A 22149-nucleotide genomic window follows, 5' to 3' on the forward strand; every position below is an offset into this window, starting at 1 on the left:
TGTTTGCAAAAATCAAGTGACAAGAATCAAACTCCAGGCTAGGTGTTGGACAGGAAGGAATGACAGGAAAGGACTGCTGGGGTATGAGGTCTCATCTTTTTACAAAGAAGCTTTAATTGTCAAAAACATGTTTTTGAGCTTGTTAGCTTCATCAAGATGAGAGCTCTATGGTAGCTGTAGAAGGTAAATCTGGCAGAAGCCACTCTAACAAGTGATCAAGACCAGTATCACCAGTAATATGAACAATGAGTATCAGAAACCCCGAGAAACAAGGCTTCAAGAAGGATATATCACCATTTTTTCGGTTCCTGCTAAGATTGCATAAACTCAGTCCAAATCATGAGAAAACATCTGACAAAACCAAAATTAAGGGACGTTTGACAAAGTAATTACGAAAGTGTCAGGGTTATGGAAGATGAAGGAAGACCAGGCCATGGATGGGAGGAGGGGAACTGACAACTGGATGCAAAGAATGAGACACAGAATGAGAACAGTGGTTGAAAATTGGTTTTGTTATTAGTGCTGCATCAATGGTAATTCTCTGGTTATGAAAACTGCACTATGGTTATAAAAGACATTAACATGAAAAGTCAACTAAGGGAGATATGGAAACGGTACTATTTTCGTAACTTTTCTGTAAATCTAAAATTATTTAAAATAAAGAGATTAAAAAAAGAGGGTCTTGCTTCTCACAGTGGCTATGTTCAAGTCACTCATTTGGCTTCAGGCCATTATATTTTTATTTTTTATTTTTTTCTTTATTGATTTTAGAGAGAGAGCGAGAAACATCAATGAGAGAGAACATCAGTTGGCCACCTCCTGCATGCCCCACACTGGGGATTTGTGCCCTGACTGGAAATTGAACCGGCGATCTCTTAGTGCATGGACTGACGCTCAACCACTGAGCTACACCAGCCAAACTAGGCCATTACATTTTTAAATGATAACAAACCCATGCCATTATGGTTTTGGGGAGACCCACACTGAAGAACAATTGGTGTAGGTGGCCCACGATGCCAGCCAATACCCCTCCACCCCAACTCCTGTGTCCTCCCAGACATCCTTGCCCATGATAAAAATGATTAAATAGGAAGAGTTATGAAACCCTTGCACGTAGTCCCTACACTGAAGCTTCCCAAGGACAGGGCCTTTGTCTCTTTTTTACTGGGCCCAGCCAGGAGCCAGGTACTAGGAAGGTGCTCAGGAAATGATGGACAGCTCCAGCCTACTGTGCTACCCCTACAGCTGCCAGCAAACCAACTTGCCTGGTTACAGCAAATGCTTCCAGAAGTTGCCCCAGATCCTTCCCTACCACTAGTCACAGGTCACAGATCCCACTGGTGGAAACTACAGGGAGCTGGCTGGTTCTAATCCAAACTAGAAAAACCTCACACATAGCTGGTGCAGAAGCCACTGGGACCTTGATCAGGCTCTACAGCACAGCAGGTGTTCTGGTACGTCTGAGTGAAGATAGAGGTTGTTTTGTTTTCATTCCTGGATTGTTCTCCCAATGAGAATATCCTGTGTGGCCATGCTACTCAAATACCAACTTCTTACCCTCCTCATCTACTCTCATCCCCAAGAGAACAATGGAACTGGATCTGGAGTGCTCTGATAATGCAATGGAAGGGCTGGCTGGCTGTTCAGGACACCTGGGCTAAGGTTTTGGCCCACTAAGCTCTGTTTAATTTGTAATAAGCTCCAACCCCACACCCTACCCTACCTTTTGAGCCTCTTCCCCTGCCCCCCCCCCCCCCCAACGGTACATAATCTCTGATGGTCTTTGCAATTCTCAGGTTCTGTAAGTGAAGGAATTCGAGAAGATATAGCCCTTCCAGGCATCTTTCATCTCCCAAACCACCTCTCCAGGGAGTACTAAGCTTGAGCCTTTAGCTGGGAAGCCAAAGCTTGGCTCTACAACTGCACACAATTAGTGGGCTACTCAGTGGGCTCAGTACCACTGACCCAGATGGGCTCCAGGAAGTAGGGACTTTCTTCACCAGAGACAGACACATGTCTGAGGAAGAAGGTGTAATTTTAGGTTCTACCCCCAAGAACTAGAGCAGAAAACAGATACGCAGTGAGGCTTCCAGTGGGCAGCTCACTCCAGAACTGGGACCAGGAACTAGGAACCATGACTAAGTTCTACTTGCTTAGGGATCTCCCAACGTGGCCACTTTCCCTGTGAATTATCTCAGCTCCTCTTATTTCCCTGCTCTGATCAGAGGGAGTGGAGCAGAAAAAGGATGCAGTGGTTCCCAAGATGGAAACTCTCAGGAGTGGACAGAACCTTGGAGGTCACCAATCAGTTCCACCTCAGCACAACACTAGCACAGAATGGTTCTGTTGTGGGGGCATCATTTGCTCCATCAAGTGCCCTTCTCTTAGAATTCCCTCAGTCACTGCCTCAGAGCCTCCTCCCTGCCTCCTCTCTTCTGGGTCTACCTACTAGGCTCTACCTGGCTTTCCTGTCTGAGACCATCTCCCAGAGCTTCCAAATGGAGCTGAGAACATGACACTTGAGAACAAACAGAATTTGACAGTCTCAGGTAAGGGGTAGCACTGGAGGCTGAAGAGGAAATGCAAGGCCTTCCTCCAGCTCCTCAAAGGCCAGGTAGCCAGCACCAACTGGGGGACTTCTGACAGCATGTACTGTACAAGGAGCATCAGATGTAGAGTCTGGACACCCCACTTCCATTGCCTGCTCCCATTTACAGCTGTGTGCCCTTAGGCATGTTAAGTACTCTTTCTGAGCTTCAATTTCTCTATCTGTAAGATGAGAATAATTCCAAAAGGGCCCCAGGGCAGTTTCAAGGTTTGATCTGCACCCCAATACAAATGTCCATTGTTTCCCAGGTCTTAGAGGAACAAAGGGAGTACAGGAAAGCTGAGGGCTGCTGAACACCTTTCTGCAGGACACTCATTAAACCCTGAAACCAACAGCAATATTACAGCAAAAGGAAACTTCAGAAACTGGCCAGCCCAACTCCTTAATTTTAAGAGGGGAAAGAGAGACCTGGAAAGGGAACAGAGCTGGCCCAGAGAACTGCAGTGAGTCAGGAGGTCCCACCTGGAACCCAGGACTTCAAATCACACAAGCCTAAGGAGCGTGGCCAACAGCAGTAGAGAGTGGGGTGCCTTTAGAGGAAGGGAGAACAGCAGTGAGAACAGAGCAAATGAAAGCAAACTGGAAAAGCCATTTTCTAGGGCTGTTTAGTACAGAGACAAAGCGTGCCAAGGCTTAGCCACACCAGAGCTGCAACAGACTGGCCATAATCACCACCCCAAGCCATTAAAGTGCATAAGCCGGTACACCCTCTTATTAAAGAAGACAAGAGCCTGCATGGCACATTTTGGAAAGTTTTCCATCCAACATCATTAAAACACAAGTTTAGTGCTTAAAGGGATAAACTTCAGCTTTGGTGCTTAAAAGAAATTTATTTAAATCCAGCAGCTCAGTGACAAATGCTGCCCCTTATCAATGTATTACTGCCTACTCAGAAAGACTCTTAGGGCACAAGGAAATCAGTCAGCCAAGATTTTACCAGACTGAGCAAGAAGCAATTTGAAACCACATGGGTTCCACAAATTTTGATTTTATTCATTTACATGTTCTTTCCAATGGCTACCAGTAAACACAGCCAGTTCTCAGGCTTCCCCAGCCCATGGCACTGATTGCCCTGCTGCCTTCTCTTTTCCTCCATACACATGGTAACTTTCACCTAATGCTGCTCACATTCATTTGGCTTTGAAAACTATACCACAGCCCCTAGGGAGACCAAGTTGCCCAGAGTTTTCAATCCTCCCAACCCTGCTAGAGTAAGAGGTCAGCTATTTATTAAGCCCCCTCTGGCTCTACAATACCCATCAGTGAAGGGTTAACTGAAGAGGGCCCTACTACAAATTAGATACAGGAAAACTTAGTTTTTCAAAGCAGGGATAGGCCCATGCATGTAAACAACACCCCTCCCAGTTCCCAAAAAGCTGTAGGAGATAAAGATGAACATCCACCTTAGGAAGCGGGTCCCTTTGAGGCTGTTTCAACTAAGAGAGCCAGCTGGCCTGGTTCCCTCCTGGCTTACAATGCAGGACAAGCAACAACATGCATGGCTCAGTAATAAAGGTAAGACCATCTGGCCCAGCCACTTTCCCGTCAGTAACTTGCCTGGCCTGTACCTGTTGGATCCACATCAACAGTTTCTTGGGCCTCTGGCTGGGGAGGGGAAAGCAATGAAAGCCCCATATTAGGAGAGAGCAACCAAGCCTATTAAGTTGCCTGGGTCAATCTCAGAATCCCACCTCTAGAACCATCTAGAAATTTGCCTTCAAATAATTTGTAAGAACACCAAGAAGTCCCAGGAGGCTAGGCAAAGCCGATCTAGTGGAAACTCTAGTCCTACTGATAATCATTCTGGGCTGGCAGATATAGGCACTTTTCTCTAAAAGAGACTGACCCACATATTGGAGGGGGCCTCAAAAGGGCACTGGCTGGAACTGGGCTAACACAGAGTCCTTCTCGCTTATGTTTATGGGAAAGTCCAAAGAGAAGGCCCAAGTGAAACCTCCCTGTACCCCCAATTCCCCCAAAAAACTCAGATCCACATACTCCAACTCTCAGACGGAGAAAAGACCCAGGAAGATGCCCCGACCCATTCCTCTCCTGTCTGTCAGACTCCTTCACACTCATCCCTCTGGACACCTTCTGCTTCCTCTCCTTCTGCCTTTAAGAGAGCTTCAAGAACTCCCTGTGTCCCACATGGGTTTAATCCCAGATCTACTACTTGCTGGCTGTGCTGCCAACCTTGTCAGCCTCAACGTGCTCACCTGTAAGCTGAGGACATCACCCAGCACATGGCTGTTATAAGGATTAATGAAATCACTCACACAGCCTGCTCAATGGGGCTGGCTAGAAAGTGTGCTCAGTGAATAGCAGTTGTCACTGTGTCTTCTAGAAGCTGACAGGGTCCTCTGAAACCTAGCTTGGAAAAATGCTAGAGGCCCAAAAAGCTGCCAAGGGCTCAGCCACACCAGAAAGCTTTAGCCTTCGTCATGGTCAAGTGGGCAGGGATGGGGCTGGGTGAGTGAGGCAGCACCAAGATGCTGACTGGGTGACAGTGGTGCAAATCAACAAGATGCTGACTCCTGGGAAACAGGGCAGTCACAGGCCCACATGTCCAGTCACTACCTGTCCAGGTCATCCTCCCTCAGAAATCAGCCCCCATCCCAACTACCACTCTGAATTCTCAAAATGTTCTCCAAACCCAACACTCTCAATAATGATCAATGACAAGGCCCTCATCAGTGACAGGTGTCTGAGCACCCTGGGAGCACAGCCCAACTGGCCACTCCAGGAGATTTTTCTCACTTTAAAGTGCCAACTGGTCTGAATGGGGCCTATTTCATCATCTTTCTCAAGGTGCAGAGAACTCTGATAGACACTGGAATGTATCAGCATAGAAACTGTCCTACGTCACCTGTTGCCACCCCCAACATTCTGCTCTCTCCTCAACCAATGTTTAAGCACCAAAGCTGAACTCACAACTTTCCCCTGGCCAAGACTGTGGACTTAGGGAGAGGATTGAACCTTCCATGTCTGTGTCCTCAGTGCCTGGCACATAGGAGTACGTAAAATGTTCTCAGGCACCTGGTACCAGCTACATGGCACACAGGCACAGCTCAAAGGTAGTCAGCTGCTCTACACAGAAAGCTCAAGTCTCCTGTGTGAATGGAGGGATTACTGGTTTTAACCAGTGTGGCAACTATCAACACTCAAGTCCCAGAGGTCAAGGCTCCATGGGATAAAGGCTGTGGACAGCTGTGGCACCACATGGCACATGCAAAGGAGATGATATAGCAGAAACACAAAGGAAGCAGGCGCCAAGTGTGCAGGTATTTAGGCGAGTCTTCCCAACTAAGTAAAAGCAAAACCCAAGCTGGCTGACAAAGTACACAGATGGACAAAATGACCTTCAATTACACAAGATACCTGGCTCCACTGGCAGTGGATGATCCTGGGGGCTGGTGCTGTGGTCCCAGGTGGGAGAGGCTGGAGCAGTAAAGGGGCTGATTCCCCAAGGAGGGTGGCACCCCACCCCAGGGGTTGGTGGTGTTCAGCCTGGGTGCAGACCTAGCTCCAGAGAGTGAGGGCTTATTGTATGGGGCAAAGGCCTGATGGGCTCCAAAGACAACAGCAGTCCTTTGGGGGGGCTGAGGTACAGGGTATGCAGGGAGGTTGGTCATGGAATGGCGGTAGCGACCTGACACTGGGCCAGTCCCGCCACCGTTGAGGCACTGATGGCAAGAGCAGGCGACTCCCATGTGGCCCGGTGGAGCAATGATGGTGGTCACTGGGTAAGGGGGCCCTGCTTGGCGCCGCACACTACGGCAGAAGCTCGAAGTCTTGTTGGTCTGTGTGTGGGTGGCATAGTTGATGATGTAGTTGTACCCCAGAGGCGCCAAGTCCACAAGCTGGTTGCCCCTGGCCACCTGCTGCTCCAGAAAGTCACAAATGCTGGCTTCATAGGCAGTCCAGGAGCCATCATCGCTCAGCCACTCCCAGACAATGCCTCGGCCGGGGGCTGAAAGCTGGGGGAACAGGTGCCTCCGCACAGCCCGCATGGTGCCTGTTTTATAAGGAATATTACATTTAAATGGTTAATCTACTAGTACCCCCAAAACAAAAGGAGGTTAAAAATTATTTTTTCCACAATCAAAATAAACCAATATGATCATGGCATATATATAGGGTCATGGTGTCATCTGACCTAATGGCTGCTGGCATTGGTTGTTCTTTCCAAATTTTGGTTGAAGGATAGAGAGCTCTCTTTGGGTAATGAACCTGTGGCCCAAAGGGATCAAGCAGCAGCAGGGAATCCATGCTCCTGGGCAGGAGTGGTGGATGCTAGAAGCTTAGGTCAAAGAATTACTGTGGCTCAGACTCAATGAGGCTTTAAAAAATATTTCTAATGATACCTACACAGCCTCACTTAAAAAACAAAAAACAAGAAAGTATAAAGAAAATGAAATCATCCATAATCCAACCACCAAGAGGAAAGACATGATTTATGTTGCAATGCCTTTCTTCCCATCTAGTCACATACACTCAGGTAGTTGACAATCATACTGAAAAATGTTTCCTGCTATTTTCATGTATTATGCCATAAGTATCTCATACGTCTCTAAAACTTTGTCAAACTCATTATTAATTGTTACATAATTCTCTTACATGGATGTACCATTCCCTTTGACTTCTCAAGTAGCAAATATTGGGTAACACCCTGTGCCTAACTTAGTTTGTACACTTAATAAAATCAAACCTGAAGATTAAGGAGAAAAAGAAAAAAAATAAATTTAGGTCACGCTTCCAATAGCACTTGCCAAAAGATGATCACTGCAATTACCTTCCACCTGGTCTCTTGACTGCAGCAGCCCTTGCCTCCATCCACAGCAGCCAGAGGGATGCTCTTTACCCCAAATCAGATTACGTCACTCCTCTGCCCAAATCCTTCCATGGCTCCCTCTTTCAGAATAAAAGCAGTCCCTTTGAGTGACTGAAAAGCACTGCAGAACTTGCCCCTCCCTCAGGTTTGTCTCCATCCCTTGTCAGTGCCACCGAAGCTCAAACGACCTTTTCCAACCTATACTTCCACTCCTTGATTAACGCTTATTGCTTGCTCTCTAACAGAAAACACAATTTATACATTATCTTGTGTGCTATCTTTCCTAGTTTCCTGCAAAAATCATGAAGGCAAGGACTTTGATCTACATTCAACTGATTGGAAGTCTTAATCCTCACTCACCTGAGGATGCTGCTACAGGGATCAGAGTAGGGTTTTTCAGTTTTGAAATAAGTGACACTCTGGGCCAATAATTGTTTGCCCCGGGCCGGTCCTGTGCACTGTAGGATGCTTAGCAGCATCCCTGGCTGCTTCTACCCACTAGATGCCAGTAGCACCCTGCCCCACAGTCGTGACCATCAAAAATGTCTCCAGACATTATCAAATGTCCTGGGGGACAAAATCACCCCCAGCTGAGAACTACTGGGTTAGACACAGGGCAAACTCTGGGAGGAAGTTGGTGGACTCATTCTGATCAAAACAAAACATGAGTGCACAGGAGAGTAAAGTAACCTGTCCAGGTCACACAGCTATGGTGCACTGGAGCCAGAACTCACGACCAGGTCCCCTCAACAAGCATGTCACACCACCTCCATGCTGGCTGCCAGCAGCAAGAGCCTCATCTCTGCAGATAGAAGCAGACATTTTTGGTGGTTTGGGAAACAAGAAGGAAAGGGGCTGGGAGGGCCTCTGCACTGTGCTCCCAAGGTACCCTCTACTACTAAGAGGTATAGCAGGGACTCAAATAATGTTATTTCATCAAAATGTTGATGAGGTACTACAGGAATTTAACTCTTATTTATATCAATTAGCCTGTAGTAAAACTGGTTTCATTATACATCATTTCACCTAAAGTCACAGAATGTATTAACAACAACACCTACTGTACATCTCACATTGTGTGGTACCTGCTATCACTCACAGTACCCGCCTCCCAACTGTGTGACTATCAGGGGCAGGACTAAGCTCTGAGAGTCGATTCTGTAACTCTAACACCTAGCATGGCGCCTGGCCCAAAACAACTGCTTAGATACATACTAGAGAAAGAACATATCTTACCAGTGTCCTGGCGGAACTGGGTCCAACTGGGGAGGTCAATAATGTAAGGGGCCAGCGAAGGGTCAGCTTGACCTAATGGGATGCTGTGGGCCAGGCTCCCCAGCCCGAAGCGCTGACCCTTCTGCTGGACAAACTGCTGCTCGATGTAGCTGCAGACAGTGGCACTATAGGGGTGCCAGGTGCCCAGCTCATCCTGCCACTCCCACACGGCCACTGCCACAGGACTGGTATACACCTGAGCCAGGGAAGAGCTTGGGGCCATGGCCATCTTCCCCAGGATCCCTCTGCTTTCCCAAATGGCTTCAGACCGCTCTGGGTTGACGTCTCCAGTTCATTGCCCAACGTTTCCAGCAGACCTGTAAACAGGACAAACAAGCAGTTACCTATGCACACAGTGGCCCTGCCAGAGCCTCAGTACAGGAAAAAGTCACGCTTTTCCACTGTCGCTATATTTTTATTTAATCATAGTTTTTCTTTATTGATTTTAGAGTGAGACAAAGAAAAGGGAAAGAGAGAGAGACATTGATGAGACAGAACATCGGCTGGCTGCCTCCTGCATGCCCCATACTGGGCATGTGCCCCGACTGGGCATGGAACCAATGACCTCTTGGTGCATGGGTTGACACTCAACCACTGAGCCACACCAGCCTGTCACTATTTTTCCCTACTACCTTAAGGCATCTTGAATGAAGTACCTGACCCTGTCTCTTTGCTCAGGTAGCCAGGAAGAATTCAATCTAGCAGCTTACCTACCTCTGCAAATGTTCAGGAAGATATAGTGAAGTGAATTTTAGGTGATGATCATCAGCCCAGCTTCTGTCTTTTTACCAATAATTTCCCTCTGACCCACTACTAAATATATACTTTTATACTGCATGTATTTTCATGAGTTATCCCAAATCCCTTGTAGACTGAGACCATGATGACCCTTATATCTGTGTGAGGACTCTATGGTTTCCAAAGCAGGTTTGTTTTTCTTTCCATGCTAAAGATAGGAAAAAACTGTGTCTCAAAAAGGATCAGGGCTCAAGGACTCCTAGAGACTCATTGGCAGAGCTGGGACTCACAGCTCTGGTCATAACTCCACCTGAGCCTCCAGACTGCCCCAGGAGGCATCATTAACCATGAAGGATGCCCTTGATAAACATTAAAATATCCCGACTGCTGAAGCCTGGCCTCTCTGTACTCCACTCCCTGTGCCTGGTCCTCACTGACCAGTGGGTCAGATCCAGAGAGTTTACACCCATTTTCCAAAACATTCTTCTCCTAGTCACTCTAGCCCATCCTCTTCCCTTGTACACTCTATTCATCCTTCAGGCCCAGCCTGTCACACAAGGAGCCTTTCCCTAGCCACCCAGTACATGAACTTCTTCACAGCACCACCCAGAACTCTATACTCATACACATGTATAGGTCTGATGATGTTCTGTGTCTTTCTATCCACCCTACTAACAGCAATCCAGCAAGTCTGCCCTGTCCACAGACATATCACCAGCCCCAGCATAAGCCTTGTCACATAGTGTTATACACGTTAGTTCAAAACACAGCTGAATAGAAGGGGACAATGACCCTATGCACCTGCAGCTGTTTAAAGGAGAAAAGAAGTCTGTGAATGCACTATATTGTGGCAGTTCCCCAGAGCACCAGTTCTCAGAGTGTGAGAGGAACAAGGCCAACATTTAGTGGCAAACACCAAATGTACTCATCTCATTTAAGCCTAACAGACCAACAAGGTGCTTTTTCTTCCAATTTAAGGACAGCATACCAAAGTTCAAAGAGGTCAAGGTCTTACTGAAGGTCACACATATACTGCTACATGTCAGCACAGAGAGCAAATCCAGATGGATCTGGCTCTGACACCCATTTTCTTAGAAAAGAAAGATCAGCCTGATCTCTACCTTGGGCTCCACTTACAGGCCCCACTTAGAAACAGGGAAGGAGGAAGGAAGAGGTGAACTTGCATCTCAAGTCTGTTACAGCACGCTCATGTTGGCCTGGTGCCAACAGGGTTCCCAGTCATCCATCTACTCTGATTCCCATACAAACTGCTTAAGTACAGACACTGAAATTTATCCCTATTTTGTAGATCAGAAAACTGAGGCCCAAGTAGTTGCAGTGACTTGCTTACATGGCTAGTAATAAGGCTGGGACCATGGGCTTTTGCTGCTCTCTCTAAGATTGTACTACACCATCAAGGTTTCAATAAGAAGGCCAAGACCACCACCCCACAAGGAAGACAGATCTGGAGCAGCGTGAAAACAGGCATGGGCTCTGAAATCAACATGCTGCTTACTCTGCTCTATTCACTGTATCATCCTGATGAAGCTACCTAAACTCTCCAAACTTGCTTTCTTTTTCTTTCATTTGGAGAAGATACCAACATCTATTCTAAGTGCTTTTCACGAGGATTAAAGCACAGATGTGTACAGAGCACCCAGCAAAGCATTAGACACACAGCAGCTATCAGCAACTCTTGACCTCCCTCCCTTTCCCTGCTCAGCTCAACCCCAACAACTACCCATCCCTCAAGTCTGGGTGAGGAATGGCAGCCTACAACAGCTCTGAGCCACACAGCAGGAAAATGCAGGCAATGAGTCAGGCCTACAATAACTGAGCACACCTGTGGGTGCCAAGGCTGCCACTGAGCTGCCAACTGCTCCAATAACAGCACACATCCCGCCCTAGAGGATTGGACTTGAGATGCCCTTGAGATGGCTGGCCGGCTTATTAGCTCAGTGCCTGCAATTAGAAGTCTCTGGAACCAAATCTGGTACAAATCATAGGACCAGTTTCAGAGCCAATTGCTCCTGAGTTCGACTTTCCTTGTGCCAACTCCTGGCAGACATCATTCCTCTCTCAGACAGCAAAGCCACCTATATATCAGCACATGTAGTATGTCCACAGATTCCCAGATGAACCAACTTCTAGAACTTTGCCAAACAGCCTGAGGAATACAGCTGAGAACTTCAACTAAAGCTTTTTATAAAAGTGTTCAGTCTCCACAGACTGTGGGTTCACCATGGTCCAGGCTCTATGTAGGTACTGGAGACCCAGAGATGAAGCAGTCATGGCACATAGCCCCTCTGTGCCCAGCTGCTGTCCCCACTCATATCAAGGCCTCCACCTTATGTCCAGCTATATTAAATTCTAGCAAGTGCCAGAACATTCAGAGCTACTTCCCACCATTGATCCTGCTGGTGAATGTGTCTTCTTTCTACCTAAGCCTCCAAGAAAACTTGTCCACCTTTCCAGACAGAGCCACAACACCCTACTCCTGAGTTCTCTGACCTCCACCCTCATGAGCATCTTCACCACACATTCCACTTATCTTTGGTTTCAGTGTCTATCTCCCCACTAGAACAGGACTTCTCTGAGGGCAGAGCTAGGGCTGACCCAAAGCAGGGGCTGTAGCTCTTCAATGTTCAATATCTCTGAGGGTCTGAACACCAGAGGACAAAAGAAAGAAGAATCTTCTGCTCCAGGGGCCCAGGCGTGTGAGGCACTGACTAGAAATGCCCACTGCTAGTCCATTTGAACACAGCAATTATGTGCATATAGCAGCCCTGTCAACACATCCATTCTCTACAACCTCAGCCATTGGGGAGCTACAGTTCCCAAACCTAATTTGTTGCAGCTCCTAATGACAGGGCTATTTAATGTTCTTATTTATGAAAATTATTATTATTATAATTATCCATGGAAAAAAGCCTCAATCTAGAAACAATTTAAACACCTTAAAATAATAGACTTCCTAAATAAATTACAGTACATCCTAATATTGGACTACAAATCTTGAAGAACGTTTACAAAGGCTTACAGACCAAAGACAATGCTCAGGACAAATAAAAATGCAGCTTATGTAAGTGCACACACTATGCTCTCAGGCAGGTGGTTGTACCATTTATTGAGCACTTACGATGTGGCACATACTCTGCTTGGTGCTTTTGTCATTCAGTTCTCTCAACCCTCAACCACCCCTGAAAATAGAAATTATTCCCATTTTACACAAAAGGGAACTGAGGCCAAAAGACATTAAGGATTTACCCAAGGCCAGTTGGACAGTTTGTGACCATAAAGCCCATGTTCTTTCTACTTTATATAAAATAATTTTTTCTTTTGGAACTCTAGGAATATATCCTAAGAAGCCTGAAACACCAATCAGAAAAAATATATGTACCCCTATGTTCATAGCAGCACTATTTATAATTGCTAAGATCTGGAAATAGCCCAAGTGTCCATCAATAGATGAGTGGATAAAAAAGCTGTGGTACATATACACAATGGAACACTATGCAGCTGTAAGAACGAGAGATCTCTTATCCTTTGAGATGACATGGAGGGACCTGGAGAGTATTACGCTAAGCAAAATAAGCCAATCAGAGAAAGACAAATACCACATGATCTCACTTATTTGTGGACTATAATGAACAAAAAAAGCTGATGAGCAAAACAGACCCAGAGACATAGAAAGGAGTACGGTTCAGACTGACAAACCTCAGGGAGAGGAGGGATGAGATAAACCAAAAGACTTACATGCATGTATGTGTAACCAATGAACATAGACAACAATGTTTGGGGGCGGGGGGACAGGCAGAAGGGTGTCTGCAGAGGGGTTGGGAGGGAGAGAAACATCTGTAACAAAAATAAATTGATTAAAAAAAATTTTTTATAATTGCTAAAAAAGTTGTTTTCCTTTATTGATTTTAGAGAGAGAGGAAGAAAGAGAGAGAGAGAGAGAAACATCGATGAGAGAGAACATCGATGGGCCACCTCCTGCATGCCCCTCACTGGGGATCAGGCCCACAACCTGGGCGTATGTCCTGACCGAGAATCGAACTGGCGACCTCTTGGTGTATGGGTTGATACTCAACCACTGAGCCACACTAGCCAAACTACATAAAATATTTTTAAAAGGCCAGAAGAAACAACTCTGAAATATTAATAGGAGTGATGGAATTATAGGATATTTTTTACCTGTTTCTATACTTGCAAATGTCCTATGATGGCCATATTACTTTTTATAATCAAACCAAAAAAATTTTTTTTTAATATCAACAACTTTGACCACAAAAAAAACCCTCCTGCTTTCCTTTGTATTCTCTTGTGGAATTTAGCTGCAAATCCCTGTCCACAACACTGTAACCAATGAATGTACAAATAAATGGAACAACAAATCAATGTCTCTCCCTCTCTCTAAAATCAATCAATAAAAAAAAATTTTAAACACAGATTTCCAGCTTCTTGAAAACCAGAAAAGTTGGCAACATTTGCAGGCCTGACCTAGATTCATTATTCATCCAGAAAAAACTAGCTAGTACACACTCTCCAGGTTACTACAGTTACAGTGACTCCCCATGGCAGAAGCTGGCCAACTTTTCCTGTAAAGGGTCAGAAACTAATTTTATGCTTTGCAGAACAAAGGGTGTCTGTTGCAGCCATGCAATTCTGGTACCGTAATGCGCAAACAGCACAATATGTAAACTAACTGAAGCAGTTGTGTCCCAACAACTTATTTTTCCCTTTTATTGAACTTATTGGAGTGACACCGGTTAACAAAATTATACAGGTTTCAAGGTGCACTATTCTAATAAAATTTCATTAACAAAAATGGCAGTGGGCTGGATTTGGCCCCTGGGCCAAGGTGCGTTAACACCTGCCCTACTGCCTTCCCAATATCTATCACTGTGTTCCACTGTCCTATACATGAGAAATGCTTCTCTGAACCCATTTTTCTACTAAAAAGTAGGAGAGTGCCTATGTCTCTGGCTAGCCACCCCAACGACATGCCCTGCCCTCTGCAGACATGTCGGTCTGTGCCCAACATCTGATGATGAAATACAACACCCAAGAGCACAGCAGGCAGTGTATTGTCAACACCACCCCTAGGAACCCCAACTGCTTCCCAGAGTTACACCAGGCATTAACCTCTTTCCCTGCATCTGGAAATCAGGCTCTGCCCTCCCTCTCTATATTTCCCCTGGACCCTCTTATTTGTTCCCAAGGCTTCAATAAATGCCATGCATGCAGATTACCCAAATATTCTTCAGATGAGCCCTTAGCTCCAGCCATCGGGAACTAGAGGGAGGACCCAGAAGAGGCCAGGCTATTTCATGTCCCTCAACCCCACTGAGAGAGTGTCCACCTCACCTGTCCACCTACTCCTCTCTTAATTCCCAGCTTGAGACTCTGTATACTGTGAAATCATTCCTACATCCATTCCTGCCCCACAGGGAGAACTGACCAGTTCTAACAATCAAAATCCATGTAACGTCCAACTGCAATCATCTACCTGTCCCCTCCATTTAGGGCATGGGCACCTTCAAGGCCAGGAAAATATATCTTAAACAAGACACAGAACACTGACTATAAATGAGAAAATACATTTCACTGTGTTAAAATTAAGAATGGTCGTTCAACAAAATATGCCTTAAAGAAAGTAGGGAGACAAGTTATAAGCTGGAAGAAAGTATTTGCAATATGTATTAACAATTAAAGTCAATATATAAAGAACTCCTAAAAAAATCAATAATAATAATAATAAGGCACCAAAAGCCCCACAGAAAAATTGGCAAGAGACATAAACAAATATTTCACGAGAAACACATATGCCAATAAACTTATGAAACGATGTTCAATGTCAGCGCTCAGGGACATAGAAATCAAGGTCCCAAAGATCCCATTTTATACCCATTCAATCAGCAAAAAAAGAAAAGTCTGCCTATATCGAGTGCTGACAAAAATGTGGAGCAATCAGAAGTCACGTACACTGCTCCTGGTGGAATGTAACTGGTACAACCACTTCAGAAAACAGTCTGGCAGTATCAACAAAAGTTGAACATTTATTTACCTGATGACCCTGCAAAATAGTACCCCTAAATTTATACCCAAGAAAACCTCTTGCACATGTTCAACAGGAACTGTGTATGAAAATGTTCAGAGCAGCACACTTGCAACAGCTAAAACCTGGAAACAACTAAGTGCCCATCAATAAGATCAGATGCATAAACTGGTGTGTTCACACCATAGCACATTAGTAGTAAAAACAAATGAACCACATGACATGCAATAGTATGAATGAATCTTAGCAAAATTATGTATTTTTTTTACTTCCCTTAGAAATATATAGGTACACTAAAACTATATTAAAATGAAACCGAGGAGATAATGGTTATCTCAGGATGAAAATGTGAAGAAAGATGGCAAGATTAGATGCATACTTTTGTTTCAAGGCCCAAGCTTTTGTTTTGAGTAACTGGAATACAGAAGCTTACTACATTCATGAAAAACAACTTAATAAATAAAGGTAAGCAAGCCTGAGGTAAAAATTAAAACACACACAAAAGAGACCATTTAATTTATCTTCGTACTCCACGTGCCAAGCACAGCCCTCCCTGACACACAATTTCTGTAGTCCTATATAGAATGAATCAGGAACTTTTCTCCCTAGCCCATAGTCCCCTTCCTATTGGCACCTTAGTACCTTCTACATGCCTGAAGCCAAACTCACCTTCCTTCTTCCCAATTCTGCTTTTCCTCCTGGATTCCCTGGCTCCACTCTGACTCAGGCAGTTAGAAGAAAAACCTGGGAGTCTTGCTCCTCCTTAACCTTCTCCCCGACTGCCCTGCAGTTGCCATGGCTTGCTCTCTCCTCCCTCCTCAACTCCTCTGCACCCACTGCCAGCATCTAGTTGGGATCTTTATGCCTCTCACCTTTATAAGTATTCTCTCCAACTGACTTCCCCAACTCTCGTCTCTCCTTCTAGTCCACCTCAGAGACAGGTGCAAGATTGAACTTCCTGGAGTATAGTTCTGATCCTGTTTCTTCCACACCTCCACAGGATTTTTGGAATAAATTCAAGTTCCTTGGGTTGACATTGAAGCTCTTCATAATCTGGCCCCTCCCTATCTACAGTACTTGCCAGTGCACTTCCCTTCAATACCTTCTTTCATCTATACCTACCTCTCGCCAACCCCTCCCAAAGAGTTTAGTGTTGATCCACTACCACATATAAATCCCATTTTCCCACCTCTAGGCCTAAGCTCAATGCAGATTCCCATTCACCTGGCTACTAACCCTCACCTGACCCATACAATTAAGGCCCCATTTAAATAGCATCTCCATGATGCCTTTGTGTGCCCAAATGAAAGAGAACACCCTTTTATCAACTTCCACAGCATTCTGTCTGTCCTTTAAAATTCCCTGTGTCCATCAAGAAGCTGAGAACGCTCTGGCCGGTTAGGCTCAGCTGTTAAAGCGTCGGCCTGCGAACCGGAGAGTCCCACGTTCGGTTCCCGCTAAGGGCATATACCTCGGTTGCAGTTTGTCTCCACCCCGGTTGGGGTTGTGTGGGTGAGGACCACTTGATGTGTCTCTCTCACATCAATGTTTCTCTCTCTTCCTCCCTCTCTCCTTCCCACTCTATCTGAAGATAAATGCAAAAATGTCCTCGGGTGAGGATAAAAAAAAAAAGCTGAGAGCATGATCGACTGGTGTGGCTCAGTGGTTGATCATCGATCCATGCACTAAGAGGTCACTGATTCGATTCCGTCAGGGCACATGCCCAGGCTGTGGGCCTGATCCCCAGTGGGGTGCATGCAGGAGGTGGCCAATAGATGTTCTCTCTCATCAATGTCCCTGTCTCTCTCCCTCTCCTGTCCTCTCTCTCTAAAATCAATAAAGAAAAATTATTTAAAAAAAAAAGAAGCTGAGGGCAAAATCTCACGTTCACCCCCCCCCCCCCCACCAGAAGCTGGCATGGTGTAAAGAAACAGTCACAAAGACAATAGTCCAACCAAATCCAATCCACACTTTCCAGCCAGTAGATAAATTTTAAATTCCTTCCCCCACAGAATTCTCCTGCTAAAATCCTTCTGTTCCCCAGAGCTCTGGAATGGCCCACAAAAGCCTCCACAGTCAGCCCTCTGCCCACCTTTCCAGCATCCTCTACCCCTCACTCATCCCTTGTTGCTCCAGCCACTAAGCTAGCTACTTACAGTGGCCCAGCATGCCATGTAGCTTCATGACTGCATATGCCAACTGCTCTGCCAGGCTCCTGCCCCTACTTTCTAAGTCCTACTCCTTCACAACTCACCTTGGCTATCATCTTCCAAAAGCCTTCCTGACTTTCTCACTTTCCCTCCTACCCCTTCCTAGAGTGGTGGTGGCTCTGTCCTGTGAGTCCCTCCTCCTCAATGCATACCACACTTACAATACCTTGTCAGGGTCTATGGTTTGTCTGTCTTTTCTAACAAACAACCAAGTCCCAGAAGACAGAGCTCTTGTTGCTCCTCACTGTACCCCCAGCACTGAGCATGGGGCCTGACACAAAGGAGGCACCCAGAAAAAGTTCATGCAACAAAAGAAATAAAAATTTCCAGTTCAGCCCTGGCCAGTTTGGCTCAGCGGTTAGAGCGTCAGCCCACGGACCAGAGAGTCCCGGGTTCAGTTCCCGCTATGGGCATGTACTTCGGTTGCAGTTTGTTCCCGGCCCCAGTTGGGGTCGTGTGGGTGGTAGCCAGTCGATGTGTCTCTCTCACATTGATGTTACTCCCCCCCCCACCTGCTCTATCTCAAGACAAATGCAAAATATGTCCTCAGGTGAGGATAAAAAAAATTTCCAGTCCAAATGCAGAAATCATGACTTTCGTCCTTCATCACATAAAGCATGTCTTAAAGTGCAAACCATGCCCAGCCGGAGTGGCTCAGTGGTTGAGCGTTGACCCAAGAGGTCTCTGGTTTGATTCCCAGTCAAAGTTCATACCCAGGTTGTGAGCCCAATCCTCAGTAGGGGGCATGCGAGAGGTGGACAATCGATATTCTCTCTCAACGATGTTTCTATCTCTCTCTCCCTCTCCCTTTCTCTAAAAATCAATAGAGAAAAAAAATTTTTTTAAGTGCAAACCATGTAGAAAGCACCCTTGGATACTGTTTAAACAGGAGAAGTCATTGGCAAGAAGCCACTCAAATTTATTTGAGAGTTGGCAATCAACAATCTATTCCCAGGGCTCACTTTCATCCTGGAGACCTCAAATTCTACACTCCCCAGTCCCCACCTTCTGTACTGAAAACCAGATTAAGAAGGCAGCAATATAAAGTCCCCATAGCTCTCACCTTTTCTCTCTGGAGAGCTGGCACAAACTGTCCCTTCTTGATGGAGACACCAGATCCTTAGGAGGAATGACTTGTTCAAGTTCCCATCTTGATGGGAACAAAACGCAAACAACAAAAAACAGGCAAATCTGAAAGGCTTGCTGACTCAGCGACACAAATTTCAAGGCATCTTTGCCAACAACGAAGAAGATGATCAGGTTTTAAATTGAGAAACAGCAGTTAGTGAAAATGAATACACAGATGTTGGGTCCACGTGCTGTGACTAGAGACTGGAAACCACCAGATTTATTTTCCAACACCCTAGGCAGAGCAGACAGTACAGTAGTCTTCCTGGGCCCACTCAAATAATCAAGGGAATAGTAAAAAACAACAAAAACAAAACCTGAACTTTTTCATAGAAAAGCCCCAAATCACTTAATAAGCCAGTCTGCAGTGTAGGCATCCAGGGAATCAACACACCAGAGAGGATAAAAGTTTGGCCAAAGTCACACAGCAATTAACAAGAGGCCTAGTTATAGTTACTCCGATGGTTTACGTTAAAGACTAATTTTGGCTACCAGAACTTCTAGAACTCTAGAGGAGCTGGGATGGCAGGAAGAAATATTTTGAGTGTCTAGAGGATGCAAGCGTCTGCGCACACGCTATTTCCACTGCTACTGGCACTTAGGAAAGTGGAACCAGTAGCTGGCTGAGAAAGGCGGGATGAAAGGGTAGCTCCAGAAAGTCTTCTAAATTCTCTTCAGCATACATTATGAACCCCGCAAAATTAACCCAGGGCCCCTGGAAACAGGAGCTTCCTAGAAGGCGGACTCCATTTAGGACAGGGAAGCAGAGTTAAGAAGCAAAGTCCTCTAAATTACAGCCTCCGCTCCAGTGAGTCGTTCACTTGGAGGCAGACCCCAGCAGAACCCACACCCTAAATGGTAGTCCGGTGGCAATATCACCACCGCCTCCTCCAGTGGGAAGGAGTTCACTCCGACCGACCGACCCAAACTCCCAGGGTCTGCGCCGCTCCACCTGCTAGCCCTTTGGCTTCCACCCCGGCATTTACCCTCTCAACCACCCTGTCTAAGCTCCCAGCGCCTCCCAATTCCCCCAACTCTAACCTCCCGGACCTGCAGTCTAGAAACCAGTCCTCCCAATCCCCCTGCGGACCTCGTCCCGGGACTCTTCGCCGGCCCGGCCCAGCCCTCCTTCACTTCCACGCCCGCCCCCTTCCGGTCCCAGCACAGTTTAGTCTCCCCCTAGGGACCCCAGCCCTGGCGACCAGCAAATGGCCTGACCGCCTTCTCTCACCAAGGCTGAGGAGGGTGAGGGTGCAAGAAGAGGGCACCGCCGTCCACCGGCAGCAGCTCTGGCTCGGCACAACTCCGGCTACTCCTCCGACTCTGAGGAGACAGCCAGAGTGAAACTCCGCGTCGCAGCTTCCTTGCTCTCCGGTGCGCATGTCCATGCCGCAGGGCCTTCTGGGAAATGTAGTTCAGTCTGGGCGGGGCGGGGCCCGGACGGACCTGTTCAGGTGTATCTATTCTTCCTCCTTGGCTTGTTCACTCATGGCTTACTACTTTACTGATTTTTATTTATTTTTTATTAATTTATTTTTGTTACAGATGTTTCTTCTTTTTCCCCCATTGACACCCTCCTCCCGATCCCGCCCCCACTTTACTGATTATTTTACATAGTTTTTTTTTAACATAGTTTTTACCGGTACATACGTGGTTCCAGGCCCTGGGCTGGGTACTGGGGATTAACAGGTAGGTCATTTGGAAATTTGGTTTCTCTCCTGGAAGAACTTCGTATCTAGTTGGGGACATAGACACTTAAACACAATTACAACATAGTGGAATAAACATTATGATAAAGGAGTGGGAGCATAGAAGGGTGCACCTAATTTGGGGGTTGGGTTAGAAAGACATCACAGAGGGGTTATGCCTGAATTGGATTTTTAAGCCCACATAGGGGTTTGCTTGATGGAGTGCACGGAAACCCATGCAAAGGAAGAGAGATGTGAAAGAGCATGACGCACTCAGGAAGCAGTAAAATGTTCTTTGTGGCCAGGGCAGAGGATACATGAAGGAGCTGAGAAGTAAGAAAACGAATTAGGGTGTGACAGGATATAAGTATGGGGAGAAGGCTGGATAAGATTATGATGGACTTTAAATACCATGCAAGGAATTTAGGCAACTGGAGCCAACGGAAAGATTTAAGCAGGGGAATGACAGAGTCAGCATTACACTTTAGAAGGATACCCTGTGTGGTGGGTGGAGGGTAGATTGAAGGGAAAGATAAAATAGTGGGGAGACCAGTTTGGAGACTGTTGCTCTAGTCCAGGTTAAAGGTGATGAGGCCTAAATAAGGCTGGTGCGTAATCTTTTGGGATCACAGACCTGTTTTCCAAAGCTAAAGAACCATTCCCAGAAAAATGCTCAGATGTCAGTTTTCACACATGTTTGCACAAACATCACACACACATTTCACATACAGTTTCAGGAGTACAGGTCCTCTGAATCTTGGACTCAAGTATTTTTACATAATCTAATGTTACTCATACTTTATCAGGGATTTGAGGAAGATTCAGATCTCTGAGCATGGAAGAAGAGGCATCCCCCATCATTCAGTTTTAAAAATTTCATTTTATAGAAGAAGCTGAGGCCCAGAAAGGAGGAGTAACCCACCCAAAATTAGTGAAGGAGGAGGAGTGCCTTTAGTAGGCCAAGTCTCTGGTACCTTAAGCCAGGACTCTACCACCTGGAGCTGACTTAGAAGACAAAGACCTTGAGTCTAGGGGACACCAAGGTCAGTTTCTCTCAATTACTTCCACAGCCAGATCTCCATCGAGAAATGAAGGGTAGCATTTTACCTGTATTTATTCTAGATGACTGCAGTGGGTACAGCTTAGGATGAGAACATTTCCCTTCCCCTCTCAGTCTGTTTTCTTAGCTATAACTATCTACATTTCTTTTTTTAAAATGTTTTTATTGATTTTTTTTTAGAGCGAGAGGAAGGGAGAGAGAGAAACATCGATGTGAGAGAGATACATCGATTGGCTGCCTCCTGCACACCCCTACTGGGGATTGAGCCCACAACCCAGGCATGTGCCCTGACCGGTAATAGAACTGGGACCTCTCAGTGCATGAGACGGTGCTCAATCCACCGAGCTACACCAGCCAGGCAATCTACAATATTTCTAAAGCACCTAGTGTGTGCCAAGCACTTGACATGCATCACCTCCCTGAATCTTCTTAATGAGGTAGGTGCTATTGTTATGTACATTTTAAAGATGAGCACTTTTGCCCTGGCTGTTTTGGCTCAGCGGTTAGAGCATTGGCCCACGGACCAGAGAGTCCTGGGTTCAGTTTCCGC

General features: G+C 46.0%; 1 protein-coding gene across 2 annotated transcripts in view; it reads right to left on the reverse strand.

Annotated features, from left to right (window-relative positions):
- Positions 1-20214, reverse strand: part of DTX2 (deltex E3 ubiquitin ligase 2) — a 35918-nt gene extending 15704 nt beyond the window's left edge. For both annotated transcript variants that reach the window (XM_036279438.1, XM_036279437.1), the window contains exons 1-3: positions 20083-20214; positions 8676-9031; positions 5987-6623 (exon numbers count right to left, since the gene is read on the reverse strand). In XM_036279438.1, coding sequence (XP_036135331.1) covers positions 5987-6623; positions 8676-8943 — 905 coding nt within the window. In that variant the 5' untranslated portion in view covers positions 8944-9031; positions 20083-20214. The remainder of the gene's footprint in view (positions 1-5986; positions 6624-8675; positions 9032-20082) is intronic.
- Positions 20215-22149: the final 1935 nt, after the last annotated feature.

Source organism: Molossus molossus, unplaced genomic scaffold (genome assembly GCF_014108415.1).
Source record: "Molossus molossus isolate mMolMol1 unplaced genomic scaffold, mMolMol1.p scaffold_m16_p_3, whole genome shotgun sequence".
NCBI classification, from domain to species: Eukaryota; Metazoa; Chordata; class Mammalia; order Chiroptera; family Molossidae; genus Molossus; species Molossus molossus.